Source organism: Cyrtonyx montezumae, unplaced genomic scaffold (assembly GCF_038088225.1).
Source record: "Cyrtonyx montezumae isolate F1298 unplaced genomic scaffold, pur_monq_1.0 scaffold_3, whole genome shotgun sequence".
Classification (NCBI taxonomy): Eukaryota; Metazoa; Chordata; class Aves; order Galliformes; family Odontophoridae; genus Cyrtonyx; species Cyrtonyx montezumae.
This window is the reverse complement of record NW_027072034.1, coordinates 3637913-3658452: the sequence shown is the minus strand read 5'-3', so window position 1 is coordinate 3658452 and position 20540 is coordinate 3637913. Positions and strand designations below refer to the sequence as shown.

The 20540-nt window shown below is 44.7% G+C and overlaps 1 protein-coding gene across 2 annotated transcripts; it reads left to right on the top strand.

Annotated features, from left to right (window-relative positions):
* Nucleotides 1–4738: 4738 nt before the first annotated feature.
* On the top strand, nt 4739–20245 carry WBP4 (WW domain binding protein 4). Of its 2 annotated transcripts, none has more exons than XM_065743993.1 (10): nt 4739–4832; nt 8382–8454; nt 9577–9639; nt 9727–9850; nt 10704–10907; nt 11763–11818; nt 13872–13938; nt 15668–15825; nt 16778–17010; nt 19574–20245. In XM_065743993.1, coding segments are annotated over exons 1-10 (1188 nt in total). In that variant the 5' UTR covers nt 4739–4830; the 3' UTR covers nt 19782–20245. The 2 variants fall into 2 exon arrangements, with proteins under 2 accessions (XP_065600065.1, XP_065600064.1); XM_065743992.1 differs by having other exon boundaries at nt 4740–4832; nt 16775–17010.
* The last annotated feature ends 295 nt before the right edge of the window (nt 20246–20540 follow it).

Below are 20540 nucleotides of genomic sequence, written 5' to 3'. Positions count from 1 at the left end.
AAGCTCTCCACAAAACCAGGTGAAGCACATCTTCAAGAGGGAAATATTACCTCATTCTGAGCACTCCAGCAAATCCTGAACTCGTTTTGATGCTGAGCTGCCCTCATCGCTATCTGTTCCACATACAGCATGCCCAGCTCCCAGACATCGGATGTCTCAGCAGGCTCAAGGAGCATGGTGTATTTTCCTTACACTAGAGATACACGCAGGCCTCATTTCACCTCCCAGCTTCCTCTGATGAACTGCATTACAAAGCCTCTTTTCTAAAGCCTGGATCACTTTTTGTCGACGTGTTCTTACTAATATTTCACATTCTTCCTCATGTGGACAGCAGCACCGGACACACGCTCAGCATTCCAGCCATCTTACTAAGGCCACATACTCTAACTCTACATGCTATTTTTATTGCTGTTTAGCCAAAGATCACACTTCGCTCACGGCATTGCAACGAAAACTCCTGTTGAGATGATTCTCCAAACGAATTCTTAAACCTCCTTCCAAACTGCCAGCTTGAGGACAGCCTTCTGTCCTGCTGGTGTAACTGCATTCCTGCACCCTTTGCATCTGGCTGCACATCCTGCTGGATGAGAACCACTGAACAACGTGATTTGAACTGTATGGCACCAGTACCTTGTTCCACACACACACAAACCTGCATATAATCATCGGTAACGATGAGATATCATTGCAAAACAGTGAATATAATGATATTAAACAGCACTGCACCAAGATCCAGCCCCTGGAGGACCCCACAAGGAACAGCTGCGCTCAGAAAGACACGCCTAAGTCCCTCTCTAAACGAAGAAAGATTTAAGAAGAAACTTTGCCAATGTTTGTAGTATTTATTCCACAGCGACTCCATGGCACAACTGTTTTAAACTCACACTTCACTGCAGAGTTAATAGATATATCGGGGACACAATACAGGGTGAGTCTGCTGCAACAGAACGGCTGATGAACAGCTTAGGAATTTGGGAGATGTGGGTTTTTTTACAGTTCAAAACTCTGGGAAGCAATTTGCTCTGTTTCTACTGTAATTTGGCCTTTAACAATGTTAAGATTCAGAACGAGGAAACCACAACTTGTTATTTATTTCAGGCACTCCATTTTAAAGCTTGCCATTTTTCAGCCAGGAAAACAGTAATTAATAAGGTTAGTACGTAGCATTCCTAAAACGAACGGCGAAAGTTTTAGGTTTATTTCCCATTAAAAACAATCTTCAGAACCAACTGATGTCAATGAGAAAGTCGGGGAACCCATTAGTATTTCTGTTTTAGTGTTTCAATGTACGTAAGCACGCACGAGTACCAATGGAGCCTGATGCTGAACGCTCCCCAGTGCAGGATGCTGCCTTCAGCCACTTGTAGCTCAGCCAGACTTTATTTGGGTTGAAATTTTCCAAGCTGAACGTCTGCATCAGGCTGAATTTTATTCCATGTGCGTAGAGGTTGCTTCTGAGGGAGGGGTGCAGAAGGAGGTAGACTGAGACTAGAGAACCTCAGCCAAAATAGCTCAGCTGCTTTCAGAACAAGGCCAGGGAAAACGAAATGCTAACACGAAATGCTGGTAAACTTGTTGGAAGGTTAGAACGCCCTTTCAGCTTTGGATAACAGACGTGAAATGTGACACAGGGCTGGAGCTGTTAGGGTTAGTGTAGCACACACACCTTCTGCTGCCCCAATGAAAAATCCACCTCGATTTGGTCCAACTGATTAAAATTAATCGTGCACGGCACATTCTCAGTGGCTATTCCACTAGGCCACTTTTCACAGCTTCTTATGCCAACCAGACTACATAGGTCATCCCCACAGTGAGACAACTTTGCTCCTGGTTCCTGTTCAGAACAGGCCTGCAGCTTGGAAAATTGTCTCCAAAGCAGACCATGGGCTCCAGGCTTTCCGTGTAGCAGCCAGCTGAGGCACTGCAGGGTGCAGGACACAGACCAGGGTTACTGAGTGACTCCATCCCTGCCTGCAAATAGCTGTGGGACAAACTGAGAGCACAGCAGGCCATCTCTGCTGGCCTACTCACAGCCAAGACCTGCCCAGATGGGTGGTGCCCAGTGGAGACCTCAGATGACAGGCCCGTGTGTTGCACCAGCTGAGGAAGGACAGCAATACACACACATTGCCCTGGACTGCCTATCTGCTTATCTTTTCCTAACCGAAAGAAAGCCTAGGAAATGACACACAAAAAGCAGCATGAAAAACTAAAAAAAACCCTATGTGACTAAACATAGAAGAATGTAGGACTTATCAGGACCAAGTAACCTGTGGTAATTAAAGCCATCTCCTAGTGCTCGTATGCATGGAGGTCAATTTACAATTGTCACTGACCTGGTCATGTTTTTTCCCTGGCAGAAGCTCTGTCACAATTAACGCACACATTTTCTTTTTAACCTTGTTCTTTAGAGCACTACTGTTCTATCAGACTAGAGGGTGATTTACTCTCCCTCAGGGTTCTTTTACTGTTCTCGTCACTGCATTAAACAGTAAGATAAAGACACTATTATCCGTGATCCATCTAAGATGGGAGACTAATACAAGAAAAAATGAAAGCAAACAGATGTGGACATCAATGGAGCAATCCCAAAGACCAAGACCTGTATTTCTAACATGCTTATGCCTGCAAAAGATCTTCTGCATGTCGAGAACAAGCAGCTATTGACTTCTGTTCCAGATGAGTGAGCTCAGCCCAACTGCAAGGCTCAGGTTAGGCACTACAAAAGCAGATGAGCGTGCAAACATGAAAACATGGAAAACCTGCAGGAAGGACAGGGGCTGCAGAACCCAATTCTCCTGGTATCTTACTAGCCCAGGTTGCACAGGTAGGCGTCCAGGCGGGTCTGGAACGTCTCCAGAGAAGGAGACTCCACCACCTCTCTGTGCAGCTGTGCCACTGCTCCGTCATTGCACTGGGAAGAAGTTCCCACACACATTTGTGCACAACTTTCTATGCCTCAGTTTGTGGCCATTTCCCCTCGTCCTATCACCACACACTGCTGAGAAGAGTCCAGCCTTGTCCCTTTGCCCCCCACTCCTTAGATATTTATAGACGTGGATCAGATCCCCTCTGAGTTTTCTTTTTTCAAGGCTGAACAGCCCCAGGTCTCTCAGCCTTTCCTCATAAGGGAGGTGTTCCACACCCTTTATCATCTCTGTAGCCCTCTGCTGGGCTCTTTCCAAGAGATCCCTGTCTTTTTTGTACTGGGGAGCCCAGAACTGGACACAGTACTCCAGGTGAGGCCTCACCAGGGCAGAGTAGAGAGGGAGGATCACTTCCCTTGTCCTGCTGGCCACGTTCTTTTTAATACACCCCAGGCTCCCACTGGCCTTCTTGGCCACCAGGGCACACTGCTGGCTCATGGCCAGCCTGTCATCCACCAGGACAGCCAGGTCCCTTTGCTCAGAGCTTCTGTCCAGCAGCTCATGCTTGAGAGTGGTGGTGATGTATAGTGCACAGAGCATACACAGATCCGCTGCATCCACTGGGTGGCAGGCACGTTTCACACGGTCGAAACGTATACGTACAGAGGTATACAAACGAAACCTCTTCAATACTGCGCTTGTGCTCCGTCTCAGAAGCGGCAAGCACAAACACACTCAAAAAAATAATAGTAGTAGTAATATAGGAACAGCAGCTCCAGTGCCTGCAGGGGGCAAGCCTTCAAACCCTTCTCTCATTTAAGGAGCTTAGCAGGGAAAAAAAAAAAAAACTTATGGATTAAGAGCCATAGACACATCCGTGCGCGCGAGGAGTGAAGTTGAGAAGCTCAGTGCGCACACAACGCCAGCACGTCCTTTGCTCAGAACCGCTTCAAAATGTGCCTCAAAAGACGTTTCCGGAGAAGAGGACGCCGACCGAGCGGTATGACCGAGCTGTAAACTACATCAAAACGACGCTGGGAATGGAAATGCTGACAAACGCATAAGTTCCGCAGGCGCTGTGCCAGCCCGGCCGCGTCCCCGCTGCTCACACCGCTGCACTGCAGCCCGGGCCTGGGCTCAGCACCTCGGCGATGAGTTCAGCCTGTCTTGAATTTGGGAGCCCCTCTTATGGAAAACCACCCCCTTCTCGCAGCCGCCAGGCACGGGGTGTCTTCCACCCGTGACTCACCGCACACGCCTCTCCCCACCCTCGGCGTGATGTTCGCAGAGGAGTTCGCGGCTGCAGCCCGCGAATTCACGTCCTTACGTGCATTATTATTATTTTGCAGCTTGTAGCGGCGTTGGGAAACGAATTAGGCGGTATCGGGCTTTAGGACGCGACACCGGTACGACTTTTACTGAAGTCAGCCCGCCCGAAGCGGGCACCCGCCGCACAACAAGTGGGCGCCGAGGAGCCGCGAGCGGGACTCGAACCCGGGTCCCTCCGCCCGGGGGTGCCGCTCCGTCACTCGGAGGCGTCCAGCCGCCCCGTTGTCTCCTCCGCTCCGGCGGCATCCCGGAGCCGGCGGGACGGTGGCGGCAGGAGGGGCGGGCGGCCTTCAGCCCTCAACTCCGAGGGAAGTTGGTAGGGACAGCCGCCGCCGCCTCCCCGCGTCCCGTCTTCCTCAGCCCGGCGCGCTGCGGCTCGAACCCGTCCCCCCCCCCCCCCGAGCGCGGGGCGCGGCGGCACTCACCGGCAGCGGCGGTTCCGTCGGCGCGCCGCTCCCCGCTGAGCGCTCGGCGCTCCCGGGGCGGGGAAGGAGGAGGGGACGGGCGGGGGGAGGAGAGCGCGGACTGAGCCCCGCCGGCCGCCGTCGCCGCGCTGTCCCCACGCCCCGCTCCGTTCCGCTCCGCCCCGCTCCAGCGGCGCCGGTGGCGAGTGGAGGCCGGCGGTGCTGCGGCGATGTGAGTGCCGGGGGTAGCGGGCCGGGCAGAGGGGAGGGGGGGGGATCGCGGGCAGGCGGTAACGGGCCGGGCCGCAGCTCGGCCGGAGATCCCCGGTCGAACGGAGAGGGTCGTTTCGGTCGCTGCTCCCCGCCCGCTCGTTCACCGCCGGCTGTTGATCCGCGCTGCTCATCCCGAGCCTTATCTCGGCCGGACACGCCGGGCGGGTCGGTGTGCTGCTGCTGCTGCTGCTGTTGCTGCTGCTGCTGCTGCTGCTGCTGGGGGGGGGTACGGGCTGCCCCGCTGCCGGCGCTCTGCGAGGGGCACACGTGGAGAGCCGCTTCGCTGCTGCCGATGTTTTGTTTCGAGCCTTTGAAAGAACTGAGGAAGCCGCGTGTGGCCCATCCCTGCAGCCGCTCGAGGCCGCGTTGGGTGGGACGTGGGCAGCCTGAGCTGGGGCCGCACTGCCCGCGGCACCGGGCTGGAGCTGCACGGGCATGGAGGTCCCTTCCGACCCGCTCTGTGACGCTGTGATGAACACCCAGCTGCTGCTGGGAGCGAAGGGCGGGCTCCAGGCTTGACCCAGTCCGACTATCATGTGGATTGCATTTGCTCACCCCTGTTACTTTTCATAATGTCCCAACTTCTCTACTTAAAAGTGTCTGGAGCAGGTGACAAAGTTGAAGTCTTTTCGTGGGCAAGTGTTTGATGGTTAGGCTGTGTGAGCCCGTCTTGCAGACTCATTGCAGTGCTCTTGATTTTGGTGTTGCTAAAATTATACCTCAGCAGCTTCTTGACCCAATTTGTGTTGATGTTGGGTTTTTTTTCCTCTCATTCTTATCATATTCTCCCTGACACAGCCCCTGTCCGTCTCCATCCACAGCAGCAGACTTCTGCTCTCAGTAGATATCCCTGACCTCGGATATTTACCTTCTGAAGGTTTATTTAGGCTGTTTGCTTTAGGCTGTCTGTATTTTCAGGTTGGATATTAGGAAAAATAAGAGCAGTGATGCACAGGCTGCCCAGGGAGGTGGTGGAGTCACCGTTCCTGGAGGTGCTCAGTGTACGTGTGGCACTGAGGGACACGGTCCGTGGGGATGGGCTGATGGTTGGACTTGATGATCTTGGTGTTTTTTCCCAGCCTTAATGATTCCATGATAAAGAAGAAACACACACCCGTGCCATTCACTTTGCATCTGAGGTACCGATTTTGGAATGGGAACGGTGGCCCTTTGGGTGGTGCCCGTCTCCTTCTGTTGGCATGAGAGAACTTGTCTAAAACGTGAGGTACTGAGGTACCCAGCTGCTGTTAGACGAGCTGATTTCCATGGATGCTCTGAGCACGCCGAGGTCTTGCTGCTCTGATACTCCCCTGCATCCTTGTATATTGTTACAGCTGTTCACGGTGTTGCCTTTCAAGTAAGCATAGAAAACAACCTGGAAAAGCACACACGTGCAAATGATCTTCAGCACCAGTACACAGTTGGATCGAGCAGCTCGTGCAGATTCTGCCTAGGCTGCCTTGCAGGCTCGTGAGCTGTGTGTTGTTCAGTAGCAGCTATTACAGCAGTAAAATGAAGCAGCCAGTTGGGTTGTAAATGGGAATTTACTGAGGGATTGCCAGAAGGAGGTTGACTTGAAGGCCAGAAGAGCTGTAGCCTTCTCAGAGCCACCCTGTGTCATGCAGATGAAACTCCCACCCGTTGCCATGTATATGAGTGTATTCTGTAGCGTAGCAGAAGAAAAATGCATCAGAGATCCTTGTTTTTAAATAGATTTTTAAAAACATACACTTTTAATCGAAGGTAAGGATACGTACGTATCAAGGGAATGCTTTAGGGGTAGGATTTGTGCCCCGTGAACAAACAGAATTGCTGTGGGAGTTCCTTAGGGGTACAGGGCTGCACAGGGCCTAGTTCACAGTATAAGAGGGCACTTTGCAGTTTTGGCGTGGTACTGTGATGGTTTTAACGTTGCATTTTTAGAGCTGGCCAATACAGAAACATTGGCTGGGGTGTTTGGATCAGACCTAGCTCTTCTGGGATGGCTTCCCCTGCAGGATGCCTGCTGTGAAATACGTAGCCATTTTTCATTTGTTTTCACTTGGTTCCATTATGCAGTTATTACTTTGCCTTAGAGGTATTCCCTGCTATTTAGAAGTATTCCTCGCCAGTCTTTAGCAGTAACAGCAGGAGATGAAAGACAAAATCCTGCTATTGCCAAGGCCTCAAGTTTTGTATTTAAGCTCCAGGTGTGCCTTCACATTTGGCAGTGTGATTACTGTATGTGTAGCTGCAGTGTTTTGTGACAGGTGTGATGACTGGAGGTGTTCAGGAAAGAAAACAGAGGAAAAATGAGCAATGAAAATGCATCCTGTCAAAACCTCACAGCTTGAGTTTCGGTGAATGCAGCTGCACAGTCAGCATTACTTACACCGGGTTCTTCTGAACACAAAACACGAGTCCCATTACTTTAAAGATGGAAATCCACACATGTTCTTGCACCTCTGAAGCACATGGTGAGGCTGCTTAACTGCCTGTGGGCTTTGGGCCTTAGTACCTTTTGGGATATGAATCTCAAAAGCCTTCTAATGAATTGTGGGGCTAAGTAATCACCGAGCTGTAACACACACCGAGTAGGGATGTGCACATTTCCATTTAAATCAGAGGAAGCCCAGCTGCTTTCAAGCTCTTCAGCAAATCGCTTGAAGAGCTGCATCTTGTGTTGCTTACAGGTTGGTATGTGTTCCTAGTGTGCCTTCACCATGCTTGTAATTTCAAATAAAGAAGCAGCCTTTACCTAATCGTTGGAGGAGCTGTTTGTTTTGCTCTTAAATACTTTTCCATTGTAGCTTTGGAGCTCTGAAGAGTTTTCTGTGTGTTTTCTCACACATGGGTGACTCCTTATCTAACTTGCACGTTCAGAAATACTCAGGCTGTTACACTGGAACACCCACAGCACTTGCTGTTTTGACTGTGGCCGCACAGCTCAGGATCTGTTCTTGGATTCCTCACGTTAGCTCACGTGGTGCAGTACTACATTTCTGTTACTAAGCTCTCTGCTGGCTGTATCCAGAATGCAATTTGACATTAATCCAAGTTTTATCCTTAGAAAGTTTTTATTTTTATATGCCTTTGTAATGAGAAATAACGTGAGCCATACGTTTCTGGCAGTTGTATGTTTAGTAAAGGCACATGGTGCTTGATTTATTTTCGGCCTGTGTTGTCTTGCATTTCTGCTGCTTACTGTTGTGAAAAATAATAATAATGCAGGATCTGTTGGGCACATGTCAACACTGAGCCATGCTTCATGAGGCACCACAGTCATTACAGCAATCCTCGCTTGCCATTTGCAGAACCACAGAGCTGTAGGGGTTGGGAGGGACCTCCAGAGATCATGGAGTCCAACCCCCTGCCAAAGCAGCTCCCTAGCCCAGGTTGCACAGGTAGGCGTCCAGGCGGGTCTGGAACGTCTCCAGAGAAGGAGACTCCACCACCTCTCTGTGCAGCTGTGCCATTGATTACTGTTGCAGGTGATGTGTCATTTCTTTGTTTTTCTCCTCCTCCCCAGGGCGGATTACTGGAAGTCTCAGCCAAAGAAGTTCTGCGACTACTGCAAGTGCTGGATAGCAGACAACAGGCCTGTACGACCACCTGCTGCATATATCGATTCTGAAATGCCAGGGATTTCTACTGCAGGCTGCTGAAATAGCTTTTTATACTCATTTATTGAGGCATGAAAAGAGTTGTCTGAAAACGCCTTTCTAATGCTTGATTGGGATACTCGAGTCATGATATGTGAGGAGCGCATACATGAACACAACTGATGTATCTGATCCTTGTTTTTCTTCAGGTTATGTGATTTAACATCTGGTCTGACTTGAAGCTTTGTCCGTGCCCGTTCTCTAGTACTCACATAGAGGGCAAAACCTGGCATATGTGCTGTTTATATATGTCAGGCCTGGTTCAGCCAGTGCTCAGAGTGCTGAAAGGAAGTTCCTTTCATTTCACACAGCCCACAGAAATGTTACTTGGTTACAGAAAGGTGTTGCTGACTTGCAGACACCTTTTGCACACTATGAGACCAATTGCTTTCTCACTTCAGAAATAAGTTTTGCACTCCTGATTCAATGCCAGAGGTAGTTCTGGAGCTGAGCTTTGTCTGGTTTACAGTTACATACCTGTAATTCAGAAGCACAAATGTGAGCTAATTGGATTCGCTGTCAGCAAAGAGTCATGCATGAAGTGGGGGATTTGGGTATCCTATGAACCCATCTTTAAATGACATTAATTATCACCTGCATGTGCATCCTCCACACATCTTTTTGTGCAGAGAACTGAGGTTCCTAGGTCAGATTTAGGCACCTAACTTTTGAACAATTAAGTATTCAAACCACATGTGAGCTTCAGCTGTCTCACCTTGAAACTCCTTCCAGTTCCTGATGGCTGTTTTTTTGCTGGCAGCTTTGTGGCTTGCAGACTGTCCAGTTGTCCTTAGTTACTCTCCCATGTTGGCTTTTTTTGTTAGCTCTCAGATTTGTGGACTGGGAGACCACAGGATCTTTGTGTGATTCTTAGTAGCTAATATTTGTAATGCAAAATAGACCACACTGTTTTGGAAAGATTGCAGGAAAGCCAACTGAGTGAGTTAAAAAAAAACCCAAGGGATGCTACTCAGAAGGACAGCACAGGGAGGGAACCCAGATTGTCTCTAATGTCTCTAATTATGATGTTTGTTTTTTTTCCCTTGTTCTTGTTTTCTTAAGAGCATAGACTTCCATGAAAGAGGAAAGAATCATAAGGAGAATGTGGCCAAAAGAATTAGCGAGGTAATTCAAACACCTTGTTTTCACAAATGCATGTGTTTCATCAGTTGATTATCCGACCTGTTAAAATTCATTCTCGTTGTGTTTTAGATCAGAAAGAAAAGCATAGAAAAAGCAAAGGAAGAAGAAAACATGTCAAAGGAATTTGCAGCAATGGAGGAGGCTGCAATGAAAGCATATCAAGAGGATTTGAAAAGGCTTGGAATCAAGCCAGGTAGCTCATATAGTTGCCAAAGGATTAAAGACAGAATTGAAAGAATATTGAATAGGAATGCTTTTTTTTTTTCTTAGATTAGGATTTAGCGATATGAAGCTAGGCCTCCAGAACTGGGTTTGTTTATTAAAAAATAAATTAAAAAAAAAAAAGGAAGAAAAGAAAGAAGGCTGCAAATTGCCAGCAGTAGAAGTTGCTGTACAGAATGTTTTTAGCTACGGTGTCCTTGGGTGCACGGAACAGTCTTGGTTTGGGGTAGAACACGTACACAGTGTGATAGAAAAACACAGAGATATTGTGGTTGGCAGTTTGAGCAGAGCTTCCCTTAGTTCATTTCATCTTTCACTTGTGCCAGTTGGAGACAAGTTTGTCTCAAATAGGAACTAGATGATCTTCTGAGGTCCCCTCCAATCCCTGACACTGTGGTTCTGTGAGAGCTTGGACTCCCAGTGCTGTCAGGTAGGGATGAGAATCGCTTTCTCATCTCACAGGTCAGCAAGTAACTTTGTTCAGTCAATGTGAGAGTGTAATAACTTCTTAAAGTCGTACTGTAAAGCTTCTGTAGGAGCTATCTTTTCACAACTCCTTCAGTTTATTTTGCTTTAGTCAGAGCTCATTGGTCCTTGTGGTTCTTCTCTTCATGTCGCTACTCGTCTTTGGATTCCCAGGCTTTCTTGGAACAGCATAGTGTTGCTAAAATGAAAGATTCTTTGCATGTAGTCTTTTCAGTTTAGCTACAATAAGCATAATACTGATGGGTAAAACAAAGTTTCCTATTTGCAGTTGCTGTTAGTGACTAATATTTAAGCTCTGATTATTACTTTTTTTTAAACTGAATATTATTTTCTTGAAGATGATGTAGGTCCCAGTTCAACGCAGAATAAAACACAGAGTAATGCAGCGGAAGGTAAAGGGAAGAAAGAGAAGAAAGAAAAGAAGGAGAAGAAGGAAAAGAAAAAGAAGACATCTGAGGGCACCTCAGGGTCACCAAAAACTGAGTGGGTGCAAGGGCTTTCTCCCGAAGGCTACACATACTACTACAATACAAAAACAGGAGGTAAACAGCAGTGAGGAGCAAAGGCAGATTAACTTATTGCATACAAATGAGTACAGACCACCTGCATTTACCCTTCTGCCACCTCAGTACGAGGTTAAAATCTCAACAATTAGGTGGAGTTTTGTTCCTTAATATCCAAGACGTAGGCATGGAGAACGTCGATTGAACGTGTTTGCTTTTTGTGAAGAAGTTATAATGTTGGAGTCCCACTGTTTCTGGAAACGTTTAGCCTCCCAGAGGTTAAAATATGCATAAGATAACTGCACTCTTTTATACTTTCTTAGCAGGAGTGTGAAATGAATTGGGCGCTTACCTCGGCATCAGTGTTGCCCAAGTAAATGAGGGCAGTTATGAATTGCTGCCTGATTATTTCTTCCTGGCCGACCAACTTCTGTTGAGGAGCAGTGTGTTATGATCTACTTATAAAAGCAATCCCTTTTTTGTGCGTGTGTGATCAATGAGAACATCACAAACTGTTTCTTAACCGTTTAGAAATGTTCTTGTTGTTTGCCTTAGTCTTTCCTTCTACAAGGTAGCTTCCAAAAGGTAAAAAATCTCGTGTGCTTAATTTCTTCTGTCCTGTGCTACCTTGTTTTGTGTTTAACCAAACTCCCAGCATCTGTGTATCAACAGAGTCTGTTCAATCCTGGCAAAGCCAACTGTAATTAAGACACTTCGCTTCATTGATCATACTGTACTTTGCTATGGGATAATGTATCAGGATATATCAATACTGCACTTCTGTACGTGTGCACCTATCAGTGTCATAACTTTCAGATCTGTTTTCTTTCAAAACGTTATGGCCCGTGGTCAGGACTGAGTGATGGGTGAAATATGTTTTTGTTCTTTTTTAAGAATCACAGTGGGAGAAACCGAAAGGATTCCAAGGCAACTCCAAAACTTCACAAACGGTAATCAAACACTGCTATTCATGCTCTCCTTTGCCCTTGCAAGGCTTACCAGAAATGGGTTAAGCAATTTGCAACTGTTCTGGTTCGGAATGACCAGAAAACATTAGACTTAGAAAACATTGAGATTTTGAAGGTTAGTAGTTAAAGAAAATTAAACGCTTTCTTTGTGCTCGCTTTGGAATACAGGTATGTAGTAATTTGTCTCCTCTCTAAGTTTCTTGGAGCTGTGGAACCCATGGAGAAGCTTTTGTCATTTTACTGTCTTCCTTACTTAAGGGACAGGCAAACTTGGGGAATAGTCCAAAACCAGAAAGTCTGTCATCGATGGACTTTCCCCTCATAATTATCATTGCAGGAGTTCAGTGCTTCACAACATTAAAAACACTATTCTTACAACATTCCTATGGGGCTACATTAAGTGTTCCACGTTTTCAGTATAGATGTCATAGGTACAGTATGATATGAAGTCAGTATTGTTTGCTAATCATGTTGGATATTCTGTGGGAGAGCAGAGAAACCCGGCCCTTTTCAGAGTGCTTAACTTTCTGTTCCCATGTCTTGGGTCTCACAAGGCAGCCTTTGCTCGGTGCTGGAGTACTTACAGGCAGAGTAGAAAGTATTCATAGTTGTTGATGTTTTCAGGCAATTGTATCAGTTTACAAAATGTCCACACATTCCCTTGTTTTTATTTCATCTCTTGTTAAAATTGGGTTTTATTTCAGAAATGCAGGCTTTTTTCAGCCAGTGGATGTTCCCAAGAGGCTGCATACTTCATGTTCCCAATGCGTGCTACTCTGGCTTTCCAATTCCTTTCCCCCAAAGCTTTGCACAACTTGTTAAGCAGTTCTTTATCTTTTCTGTCAAGTCATGGCTTTGCAATGTTTTTAAGCCTGTCTTCCTGTAGCCTTGCGCTGACAGAGGTCCTGTGACTGATCTTGTATGGTCCCTGGTGTGTATTTGTCCTGACAGTGAACTCATTTGGGGAGTGAGGACATCAGCATTTCAGTGAGTGTTTCATAGGCTTGTTTCTGTGAATCAGCCCTCTGGGTAGGCAGAGAAATGCCACCTCAGGCAGCCCAGATGGAGGAGAGAAGGAGCTGCCTTCTTGGCAGTAACGTGAGGTTAGCTCATCTCAGCTCTATCATGAATACACAGCCTCACCCTCAGATATCTCTCCTAAACCACATGGCTGTGTTTTGCTGATCCTCCCTCACCCCGACCTGTGACTTTGTGTTGTCTTTGGTTAGCTCAGCTACTGCTAAAAGCAAGCATTGAGCTGCTCCTTTATTTAGTCTGAGCTAAAGATACTGGGAACGTTCCAGGTCTCTAACAAGGGCTCACATTTCCCACAAAATAAAGGGCATGCTCGCAGCATGCTGTGCAAGTGAGATTCACAGTTCCTCCTCATTTTGCAGCAGGTTAACTCGGCCCTCAGGCTTCACAAGAAGGGCAGAGAACTGAGCAGTGGAAAGGCACATTGAAGGCTGTACCAGTTAGAGTGACGTTGTGCTTGACAGCATTTATGTGCTAGAATGCTTAATGTGCCCAGTCTCACATGCTTGCTGAAAACCTCAAAGAAACAAGCTCTAAGATGCTCAGGATCTAAAGAACAAAGAAAACTTAGGATGAAGCTGCATAGACTTTCTACCCAGTGTGCAGTATTAGAATTTAAGGAGCAGTGAAAGTTGTATGCATTACTACCATTCATGAAATCAAGTTCTTACAGAAGATCTTAAGCCACGCATCTTTATGTTCATTACTTAGCCACGAAAACAATACCAGCAGCAGCTTCTGTCACACTCCGTGTGCATTCAGTAATCAGTTGGGAAAATCAGTGCTCTGTTGAAATTGGTGCTTTTCCAAATCACACAAATTCATTGGGATGCATTCCTGCAAAGTTGAATTCTTCCATTGTTTTTGGTGAATTCTTGAACAAAAAAGACTCAGGAGGGGTAAAGTCTTATAAGTGATGCTTTTGTTGATCCTTAAAAGTCGTGGGGTTTTTTTGTTTGGTTTTTTTTTTTACAATTTAACTCCTTTACCTTTTTCTCAGGGAGCAGTGTGGGTAGAAGGTGTCAGTGAAGATGGTCATACCTATTATTACAACACACAGACAGGAGGTAAGGAGAGCTTGGTTTCCAGTTAATCACTGTTTCAGAAGTGTTTTCAGAGCAACATTTAACTTTGCAAATAGTATTTTAAGGCCAGCGCTGTGTTTCACATTATTTAAGCTGTTGCTCAGTTGAAATACACTTGTTGCTTAACTTTGTGTTGGCTTTATACCTCTATTGTTGGTTCATGTGCATTTGTGCTTTGTAGCTGTTTCTTTTTTTTTGACCTTCAACTTACAGCTCCAAAATAGGCTACTTCATTTCTGCACATATGTTGAAGTTTTAGCTTGGAAACCCAGAAGGGAAAGGATTTTATTTTGACAGGCAGAATTAGAATCTCCCGATCTTTTCCTGTCGTTGACATAGGACTCGTATGAGAGACCAAAACCAGACCCCTACCTCTCCTTGTTTTTCCCTGCATAGGGAACTTTGTGGTAGCTACCCCAGAACAGGCACCTGCTTTCTAAATCTGTTCAGATCATATAAGGTCAGTGGTGTCTCTCTGGAGATCACGTCATTTTACACCAGCTGTGAGTTTTCCTTCTGCTGTTGGGTATGAAGCAGAATTCCTAATGATGCCAACAATAAGGAAAAAAACACTTTCCGTTTTTCAGCATGCCACCTCCCTTTTCAAATGGTTTGTGGTTTGCTTTTCTGAAAGGAAGGTGAGTTGCTGGTTGTTTTTAAACGTTGCCTTCTAAGAAAGGGGAGATTTAGGTTAGATGTTAGGAGGAAGCTTTTCACTCAGAGGGTGGTGATGCACTGGAACAGGTGCATAACTTAGCAGTCCAGCATCTTCAGGCTGAGCTCGTACCACATGCTTCAGGAGGCTGCACCTTGATCTGCTGACTTGATGTGACACCTCAGAAAGTGAACTTTATCAGTTATTGCTATAAAGCGAAATGGCAGGAATATCCTTGGGAGACTTTTTTGTTATTCAGAAGCTACTCGTTGTCAGTTTCTTCCACCTTTCCTTCTCAGGGTATGCCTAGGATCATGCCTGTTAAGTGCTGTTTTCAGCTGGTGATTTCTTTGGAAGTAGATAAAATAATTGAAAAACTAGCAGTTCTGTTGCATTTGAGAGCTTATATAAAATTATATATAGAAAGTTGTTATTACTTTTACCTTGCTGTTACTAGAAACAACTTTAAGACCACTGAGTCCACTTTTATTTAAACATTTCTTTTCAATTTATTTACTCCTGTACTTCTAATTCAAAATGAGGTCATATCCTATAGATTCTGTTGTCCCACTTAAGATTCATATTTTTATACATTTGCTTGTCAGCAGTTTTATTACAGACCTAATCTTACTGAGGCAAGATGCAGAGGGGAAGGATTTATCTGCCCTGAAAGCTAGGAGGCTCACAGTTAGTGCTCCTTCCCTTATCTTTTCTTTGTCATCAATGGATAACTCAGATCAAATAGGCACCTCTCGAGGTGGTCTGTCCTGTCTTGGGAGCAGAGTCCTGTAGCAGAGTCCTGTAGGCCGCAGTTTGCTACGTGTGATATTTTTCTTAAGCACTGATTACAATGAGCTTTACTGACAATGAGTTCAGCTGCTACGACAGTATCTTTGCTGGGAAAGAATGAACTGAACAAAGGCACGAGCCTTGCACCAAATTATTTGCTGTATATTTTAAATAAGGCAACAGTGCTTCTGAAAGGTGATGCCATCAAAGCAATAAGAGACAGAACCAGATACGTACATAATGTGATTGTTCAAATATCTTGAGCAGTGTCCACATGGGAGAAACCTGATGGTTTTGTTTCATCTTCAAATGAGAACAGTCAACGTGGCAAGCATTCCAGCGGAGCAGATTCCAGAGTGTCTGAATCAGACTCCGAACAGGAAGACAGTGGAAGTGAGGGGCAAAGTCCGGGAACAAATTCAAAGGTAAATTCTCTCTTTATTTTCTCTTTAGATTTATTTTACATATAATATTCATTTTCTAGCATGAGATGGCTTTTTCTTTGTGATAGGCCATACTCATTGTGATGAGGCTAAACATCATGGCTGAAAGTAGAAGTTCATACTTTTCTGAATAATGAAATGAACATTTATTCAGTTACTTGACACGTTGGCGGCAGCGTGCCAGGATACAGAGCATGAGGTTGGCATCCTTCAGCCAATCTCAAGTAGGATTCTTCAAGAAGTGTGATGTCCTCTGAGAAAGGAAGCTGTCATCTCTCTGAAGTATCCCAAAAATGATATGGATTTCAGTGTCAGGCTGACTTCCAGCCTCCATTGGTAAAGATGACTATGAAGAGGCTTTGAAGGAACGCCTTTGACTGAAAATGAGCTGGTTGTAATTTCTATATTAATTCAGAAAAATATATTTTGCCGAGTATATATATTTTTATCAGTTATATTTCTGTCTTCAGGTCAAAAACTTCAGATAAAGGCTGCGATTAAGGCTCTGATTGGGTCAGATGGTGTTCTGAAACTGGTAGTTCCGAACAAATAAAGAAGATTTAAATATAAAATGTATTAATAGACAGATGTTAATTCTAAGATACACATTTATGTATCACTGTGCATCATTATAAACCACTACCACGTGTTAGCTATAAAGTTTGCACATGCACACACTGAAAGCCTCATATGATTCTCTTGCCTAACGCTAAGCTTTGTTTTTTAGTAGGTTTGTGTTGTCTACTCCTTGTTAATTCCAGCCATGATAGACAGGATTTTGCAGCTTTTTTGTAATATCTAAGGGTTTTTTCAACTGTGTATGAGATGAAAGCTCAAGCAGAAAAATGTAAATAAGTTATTGTTTGAAATTACTCTTGGTTGAAATTGATGAATAGCGGATAATAAATAAGGTGAGTTTTTTCCTCTTTAGAAGAAAGGAGAAAATGATGAAGAATCAGAGAAAGAGAAATCTCCCAAAGCTAAAAAGTTAAGCCCTTATGGGAAATGGCGGGAAGTGAAGTGGCAGGAAGTTAAATGGCAGGAAGAAGCTGTTGATAAAGAGAAGATTGCATTGGCTTCCAAAGAAGCCTCCAGTGATGAGTCTAAGACCGACACTTACGGAAAATGGAAAGCAATTAAAAATGAAGAAGAAGAAGAAGAACCAGGGTAAGTATCTTTTTACCACAGTAATTTTCTTAAGGTTTTGTTTCCAGAATCTTTTCAAGAGCTGAAGCTTTTTCTTCTAATTTCTGGTAGAATTAGCTCAGCAGCAACTGGAAATGTAACCCGAGCACAATTCTTTCCTAGGTGATTACTTTAAATAATAGCTCTCCACAAAGGATAGCTGTGGCATTTCATTTTCACTGTAGAAGTCTTCAACAAGTGCAAAGCAAAGTGAAGTCATTTGGAGGATAATTGTCATCGATCAGTTTTCTCAGAGGCTGAGTGACAACTGTTTACATGTAGTTACTCTGAGCTTGCATTCCTTATCATTGTTTCCTTCATGAGTCTGGTTCAGTTTATGTAACTTTTTTTTTTCAACTGCTTCCATCCTTGGAACCACACAGGCTGCTTTCTCAGGGGCTCCTTCCAGTCTAGATACTGTTTCTTTCTGATGAATGATGAGTTAGTCAGGCTAACTCTGCTTGAAGTTCAATAGCTACCTTGATCTTGCAGGGCCAGCAGCAACCCGATATTGATCATCCTTTGTTAGCACTGCTTTGAATGCCTTCCCTGTGGAATCGCTGGTTGCTGACATGAGTATGATTTTTTTTTTTTTAAAGATTCCAACCAAATTCTGCCTAAGCCAAAATTGGCTGAAGTGCATATACAGGCAGCAAATGATTTCTTAATTCCGGGTGCTCTGCTGATTCTAATCGTTCACTTTTGAAGAACACAGGCCTTTATAAGAGCAGGTTTTTTTGTTTTACTTTCACCCAGCACTGTATTAGAAGACTTCTCTTTGAGCTGATGATTATCTTGCTCTCAAATTTCCCAGCAAAGTTAAGCAAAAAGAAAGACAAAATCCCCTGAGTCTCTTTTCTGCTGTCATTATGGACAAGTGCTCAGTATTCTCAAATGCTTTCTGTAATAAAGTCAGGAGATGAGGTACAAAACATGTAATTTAGTAAAGCCAGCATTAAATCTGGATGATGTCTCTCATGCCCAGCTGATTCACTGCAGATGTTTTCATGACACATACCTGATTAGGGATTTTTGTTTGTGATTTTTCACTGTGTTGCTCTATTGCTTGATGGCTAAAGTTGCTCAGTTTCTTGTTAAACACACTGTCTTTTATGGTGAGTTTCCTGTTACGGTGCTGTATGGTTAACAGAATGAGTAATGCCAAGTAGCACTGCAGCCAAGATATTTTATAGGTGATATAGTTAGAACGATTATCCTGATGGAAAGAGACAATCAGAATAAAGGAAAATGCTCACACATGTCTTAGGCTAACAGTAGGAAACTCCAAAGAAACTCCAAAGAAACAATCTCCAGAAAGAGATCCTTCCCCAGTGTGGTCAGCCCTTAAATGGGGTCTGGGAGAGGTGGAGCCAGACTCCACCCCTTCCGGTCACACAGTGCACTGCCTTCACCTGTGCTTCTGTGGCTGACTCCGTGCTCACCTTGGGTGATCCATCAGTGGTTCAGGCTGTGGTTCAACAGTTCCCATTCAAGTACCCTCTAGGAGTTCAGAAGAATTAGTTCTGGGGGAAGGAAATCAATCTTTCCCTTCATACTCACACCATTCTACAGCATTTTAGCTCTAAATTATTCAGCAAGTACTGTTTTGTCACTGTTTGAATAAGCTGAGCACAAATACAATTCCTAGGGAGATGGTAGTGTTGCTTGATCAGTTCACTTAATGTGTCCTGTAGTGGATCAGCTCACCAATCCTTGACTGCAGAGCTTGTAAACCCTTTCACATCTTCAAATGCACTGTGCAATTAGAACTATTTCCAGCTACTGAACTTTAGATGTATCAGTACGTTTACACACAGGCTTGATATATACATGTGTAAGTGCGATAAACGCAGTTGTCCATTATTTACTTCCAGTTGAGACCAGACACAGTGCTAATCACGTCTGGGAGGTTTACATTTTAAGGATACTGTAGCAGTCCGGGTGGATTGTCCAGGAGTACAAGGTGTCCTGTAAGAGCACCTCTCTAGTGCTGTGCTGCTGTTACCGTGATAGGCCTGTGATCCGGGTCACTGTTTGCAAACCGTTCTGCTGTTCTCCATTTTATGCTCGTGCCTCAGGTTATCCCTTTAGAAGTCAGCGTTTGCCATTGACTCTCTACAACTGATGGGTCATTTTTAGACAACGTCTTTGATTTTTAGCTGCGATCCTGTCCTCTGAGGCTGCTTCTCCCAGCTTCCAACGTTCTGGCATTGAACCATTGCTAATTATTCACTGGCCACTGTCTTTCAACATTCTTAACTTGACACACACGCAAGCCTGCTGTCTTTTACAGGACTGTGTGCGTGGTGAGTACTCAGGGCATGCTATAAGCACTGCAGAACAGAGGTCTTTTGTGCACCAGCTCACACAGAAGAAAGAAAGAATATTTTTCTCGATCCCTGTAACAGTGATCATCTTGGCTAGAAGACTTTGCCTGTAGCTCAAAGCTGCTTTGATTATTAAATATAGATGTTACTGTCTGCAGCACACCATGTTCTCTTCTCCTTGTAGATTAACCCTCTTATGTTTCCTTCTCTCCTCGCAGTGAAAAAGTGGACCTGGAGCTTCCTAGTACAGGGAGCGACAGCGTGCCACCTCCGGTGCTTGAGGTTCCAGAAGATTCCACAGTGATATTTAAGGAGAAGACAGTGACCTCCCTTGGAGACCTGACAGAAGGGGTGCCAACATTTAAAAAGAGGAAATTTGAAAATGGAAAATCCAGAAACTTAAGACAAAGACTAGACGATCAATAATGCTTCCACATTTTAGATTCTGTTTAAGCTGGAGAGAATCAGAAGTTTAATATTTGAAGCAGGCTTTTATAAAGAAAATGTTGGATGGAAATTAAGGATTTATAGGTATTAAAACAGACATGAGTTGTAATATTTTTTTATTTTGATGTGACTGCTTTTGGAATGGAAGTTTGTGTTATGTTAATTATGCAATATTGTAAATAGCTGTGTTTGTTATTTTAACCATGCCATCTAGGTTCAGTTTGCTCCACGTACGCTGTTTTAAATACAGTGTGTCAGGTTTTTTACTCCTTTTCTAAGTACGGGACAATGTAGTAATGCTTAATCTGGGGAAAATAATGCAGACCTTTTATTTTCACACAGGAACTGGATCAGTGGCATGGTCTAGAGAGTAAAGTCATCCCTCAGCGTTATTTATGTGGAGCAGTTTCCCAGTTGATGAATAAAAATACTGTGCTTACTAACTTCTGGCTAATTGCTTGCTGAAGAGTAGGCGGTGAGTTCCAACGTGTCAGGCAGATCAACTGGAAGCTGTTTGTAGGGGAGCTGGTCACCTTGGTGCCACTCATTTCAAATGGCACTCCAAACCAAAGTGTATTTTGCTTTGTTGCCCCTACGTGAATTTTCTTCTTTTGACAGATTAAATTTTCTTTCTTTTTGGCCTTCTTTCCTTTCTGTCCTTTTCTCTATGAAAAAAAATTGCTTGATATTGTCACAAAAAAGCATTTGAAAGCTTTACCCCTGCTGCAGCATACAGCA